The 4,803-nt window shown below is 45.4% G+C and overlaps 1 protein-coding gene across 1 annotated transcript; it reads left to right on the forward strand.

Moving 5' to 3' along the window:
* The first annotated feature begins 961 nt into the window (after positions 1–961).
* Nfilz (NFIL3 like basic leucine zipper) lies at positions 962–1,798 on the forward strand. The gene has a single exon (XM_036170490.1). It carries the CDS (start codon positions 962–964, stop codon positions 1,796–1,798), a length of 837 nt encoding a protein of 278 aa, XP_036026383.1.
* The last annotated feature ends 3,005 nt before the right edge of the window (positions 1,799–4,803 follow it).

Below are 4,803 nucleotides of genomic sequence, written 5' to 3' on the forward strand. Positions count from 1 at the left end.
TTATTACTATTTTTATTATTTTATTATGAATGTGTTATTTTTTTGTGTATGATATGATTGTGTGTGTGTGTGTGTGTGTGTGTGTGTGTGTATGAGAGAGAGAGAGAGAGAGAGAGAGAGAGAGAGAGAGAGAGAGAGAGAGACAGAGAGACAGAGAGACCGAGAGAGACAGAGAGAGAGACAGAGGGAGAGAGAGAGAGAGAGAGAGAGAGAGAGAGAGCACATGCGTGTCATGGTGCACTTCTGTAGGTAAGATGTCAAGCTGGGGTGTTGGTCCTCACCTTTCATCTTGTTTATGACAGGGTCTATTTGTTGTCCTGCCCCTGTATATGCCAGGCTAGCCTGCCTGGGAAGTCCAGGGATTCTTCTGTTTCTGCCTCCTCCCATATCTCCATAGGAGTCCTGGGATTATGCACACATGCTGTCGTGCTTTACATACATGGGTTCTGGGGATTCAAACTCAGGTCCTCATGCTTGTATGACAAACTCTTTAACCGCATTGCCAGCTTCCCAGCTCCAACCAGCCTGATTTTCCGAGTGGAAACTTCATGTTCACACATTCTTTCTTTCTAGGTACATCCTTCCTCCTCCTGTCTTCCTCCGGATCTGAGATTATTACACAGCTCCTGTATAGGCTGATCTTCTCAGGGGTAAGGAAAATGTTTTGGAAAGAACTTGTGTCCTCTGAGGGGACAGCTCTCAAACAGCTCTGTGACAACTAGGGTGTTCTTAGACCAGATCCAGACTCAGCCTTATTTGGCAAACACCCCCCCCCACCCCCCCCCCCCCCCCCCCCCCCCCCCCCCCGCCCCAGCTCTTTTCTCCTCATTACATCCCTCTATGGATGCCCAATCTTTGCTCCATCTGATCACAGAGCCAATTAAAGGGATGAGAATCATTTGGTCAGCTTCCTGTCTCTGGTCCAAGACCTATTTTATCTTCCCCAGGTGCTGAGGCAGCTATGAATGTGAATACCTGGGGCTTACCCAACATATCTCATGGTCCCAGCAAAGCACTCTGGGGCACTCGCAGGGATCCACCAATGCGCCGACAGAGGGAGTTTATGCCAGAAGAGAAGAAGGACTCAGTTTACTGGGAAAAACGGAGAAAGAACAACGAGGCGGCCAAGCGGTCCCGGGAAAAGCGACGTCTCAATGATGTGGCCATTGAAGGCAGGCTGACCATGCTGCTGGAGGAGAATGCTGTACTAAGGGCTGAGCTGCAAGCACTCAAACTTCGATTTGGCCTTTTGCCTTCCGTGTGTGGTCCCCGGACATTGCCCTTGCAGGCCTTGCTGTGGAAGTCTTCCTGGACTGGGGACTCCCATTCAGGAGCTGACTCATTCTTATCTTTGCCTGGTGCCCATGGCTGCCTGTTCAAATCATGTGCGGTGGATTCTGGGATTTCAGGTTGCTCAGGCTGTCTGGTAGCTCAAGGGTGGGCTGGCTTAGCTGCTTCCCCCAGGTTCTTGCAGGAGTCACAGCCCCTGACTCCCAGGGTAGTTGACAGGGCCTTTCATGACACCTTCCCAGCGGCTGTCTTTGGTTGTCGTTTCTTAGATAGGCATGCAGGTCCCAGAACACAGCTCAAGTCTTGTTGTGGGCTGTGGTCACCTGTGCCCACTGGATCCCATGCCCCAGGGCCCTCAGACATATTGCTGACATCCTCTGAGAGTTCTATTGGGTTTTCACCTGATATGCCCTGCCCTGACCCAGGTGACAGGTCTGAGGGTCTGACCCAGACTTCTCTGCCTCACAAACTGCGGATCAAATCCCCAGCCTCAAACAGCTTATGTTGAGGTTGGGGGGTTGGCCGGGAAGTCTGAGAGATGCCTCTGGCCAGGTTCACACCTGGTCGGGGGAGGTTAAAATTATGCCTGGGTGTCTATAAGGGATGTGTGGCTTGACTTTGATTAGTTACTAAGACTGAACAGGGCCTGAAGGAAGTTGCCCTTACTGGGAGAATCCACCTCTTGGAACCAACACCAGGGCTCTAGGTGAAGAGGGGATGAGGTCCCATATTAAATTATGTCATAATTTTTACTTTGCTCTAAAATCCAGGTTGCTTTATCTCTTCACTCATCATCACCCACTCACCCATCAGTTCATCCAATGATTGTTGCTGTCGTCTAGCCATCTATTTATCCTGCATATTTACACCAGTCAGTTCATCTTCCCACTCATCTGCCTTTCTGTTTACTCATCTTTTATGTATCTATTTTCCATTTCCTCACTTATGTATTTCTATCCATCCTTCCATCTATCCACTCTTCTTCTTACTCATTTACTCATCTATTTATTGAGATTTCATCCATCTATCTATCCATCCATCCATCTATCCATCCATCCATCCATCCGTCTATCCATCCATCCATCCATCCATCCATCCATCCATCCATCCATCCATCTACCCACCCATCCACCCACACAGCCATCCATCCATCAAACCTCTCATCCTTCACAACCTTCATCTTTTCATCCATCTTAACAGTCTATTTATCTTTTCATTCATCTGCCTGCCTGACTGGCCTCCTGTCTGTCTGTCTGTCTATCTCTGCTGGCTAGTTTTTATGACAACTTGAAAGAAGCCAGAGTCATTTTGGAAGAGGGAAGCTCACCTGTGAAAATATCTCCACCAGACTGGCCTGTGAGCAAGCCTGTGGTGCATTTTCTTAATGATAGAGGTTGGAGAGCTCAGCTCACTGTGGGTAATGCTACCCTAGACAGGTGGTCCTGCATGTTATATGAAAGCAGGCTGATCAAACCACAAAGAGCAAGAAAGTCAGCTAGCAGCACTCCTCAATGGTCTCTGAATCTGCTCCTGCTTCCAGGTTCCTGCTTTTTTGAGTTCCTGTCCTGACTTCCCTTAGCAATGGAGCATGACCTGAGAGTTGTAATCTGAAACTAACCTTTTCCTCTTCAACTTGTTTATGGCTATGGTGTTTTTCCCACAGCAATAGAATTCCTAAGACTCTATGTCTGTCTGTCTGTCTATCTATCTATCATCTATCTTCTATTCATTCATATATTTAACTATATGCTGATAAAGATTTTAAAGAAAAAAGTATTTATGGCTATGCTGTTTTATAGCAATAGAATACCTAAGAGGTCTGTATATCTATCTATCTATCTATCTATCTATCTATCTATCTATCTATCTATCTATCATCTATCAATCATTTTTGCTTATCCATTCATCTTTTACTCTTTCATTCAGCCTTTAATCAACCCATCCATCTTCCTACCCATTTGGCCATCCATTAATTCATCTTCCATCAGTTCATCAGTCTACACATTGATTCATTCATTAATTCTTGTTTTTTACACATGCCCTCATCCATCATTCTATCAATCCATGCATCTTCTCACCCACCTGTCAATAAGTTTACTCATCATTCATCCTTCTATTCACCTATCCACCCACTAATCCTTCAATTTTTATCCATCCATCAACCCATCTACTCATCCACATCTTTACTCCTTTTATTTTCCATTTTCCATCCATCGACTGATAGATCCATCCTCCTTTCCTTTCTTTATGCATTTAATCACTAGTTCCTGCTCATTTGTTCTTCTATTAATCCCCTCTCATTTACTTACAATTCATTGTGTCCTTCCTGAGTCACTTATGATATTTGGCCTTCCTTCTGTGTCCAGCTTAGAGATAAGTGTGAGGCACAACACAAGAGAAAATAATGTCCCAGTGAGTCTGAATTCCGAATTCTTGTAGGTAATCTTAAGGCTTTGCTTACTACCTAAATAGGAATCATATGTGACCTGTTGAGATGACTTCTCTGTGTCTTGCATCAGGATCCCAGACTGCTGGAACAGGTTAGCAATTTTTATGTATGTGTTTGTGTGTCTGTGTGTTTAACATATGAATTTGTGTTTATGTGTATTTTTTTGTGTGTGTATGTGTGTGCCTGTGTATCACTGTCTTCCCTCTCTCCCCCAGCTTATTGCTGACCCTGAGGACCAGATAGATACTCTCCCAACAGGCCAGAAGAAATAACCCCTCAGTATAAGGTGCTCTTCTGAATGCCAGAAGCCACACCCTCTTCAATTTCTCATTCAAGAAAGGATTTTTATTTGATTCTGGGTTTTATGGCTCTAACTACAATAGTGAGGAGAGCTAGTGGAGGCAGGAGGCTCCTCTCTTTTGGGTCCGTGGCTGAGCTCTGGATGGTCCTGGACAGTAGGGCCATCAGGTGTCTGGAGCATCCTTACATTACATACAGAAGCTGGGCTAGTTCTCAGACACCCCGATTCATCCGTGTCAGGACCAGCCACTACCCTCTGAATGTGAGTGAGGTCCCAGTGCGTTCTCTCCTACCTTTGGGGCTGGAGCTGGTTTTTCTTTAAAAGCTTTATTATCAGCATATATTTAAACACAATAATGAGTTCTGCTATGACATTTCCCTTCATGTATATAATGTATTTTGATCATATTTCATCACCCTCTTGCCCCACCCACCCCTGCTGATCCCCTCCTCTTTCTACCTGGTCCTTCTTCTACTTCCTTGTCTTTGTTTTTTGGTGTTCCAGTGAGTTTAATTTGGGTTGCTTACAGGAACATGAGAGAAGATTTGTTTACAGAAACAATTTGCCAGTGTGACACAACTGAAGACCCCCTCCAACCATTGACTGCTTATCAATCCTTAGAAAAGTGGGGTCATGTAAGCCCCTCCCCCTAGGAAGCACTAACTGCCTATAAATCCTCAAGGGTGGTTGGGGTTCTTTGAGCTTATCCCTCTAACAGCCATTGACTGCTTAGCAATCCTCAGAGGAGCAGGGACTTGTGATG

The sequence above is a fragment of the Onychomys torridus genome, chromosome 21, assembly GCF_903995425.1.
Source record: "Onychomys torridus chromosome 21, mOncTor1.1, whole genome shotgun sequence".
In the NCBI taxonomy this organism is placed as follows: domain Eukaryota; kingdom Metazoa; phylum Chordata; class Mammalia; order Rodentia; family Cricetidae; genus Onychomys; species Onychomys torridus.

What these genes read in the sequence shown, in the direction of transcription:
- Nfilz (XM_036170490.1), top strand. Translation starts at nt 962, where the DNA reads ATGAATGTGAATACCTGGGGCTTACCCAACATATCTCATGGTCCCAGC.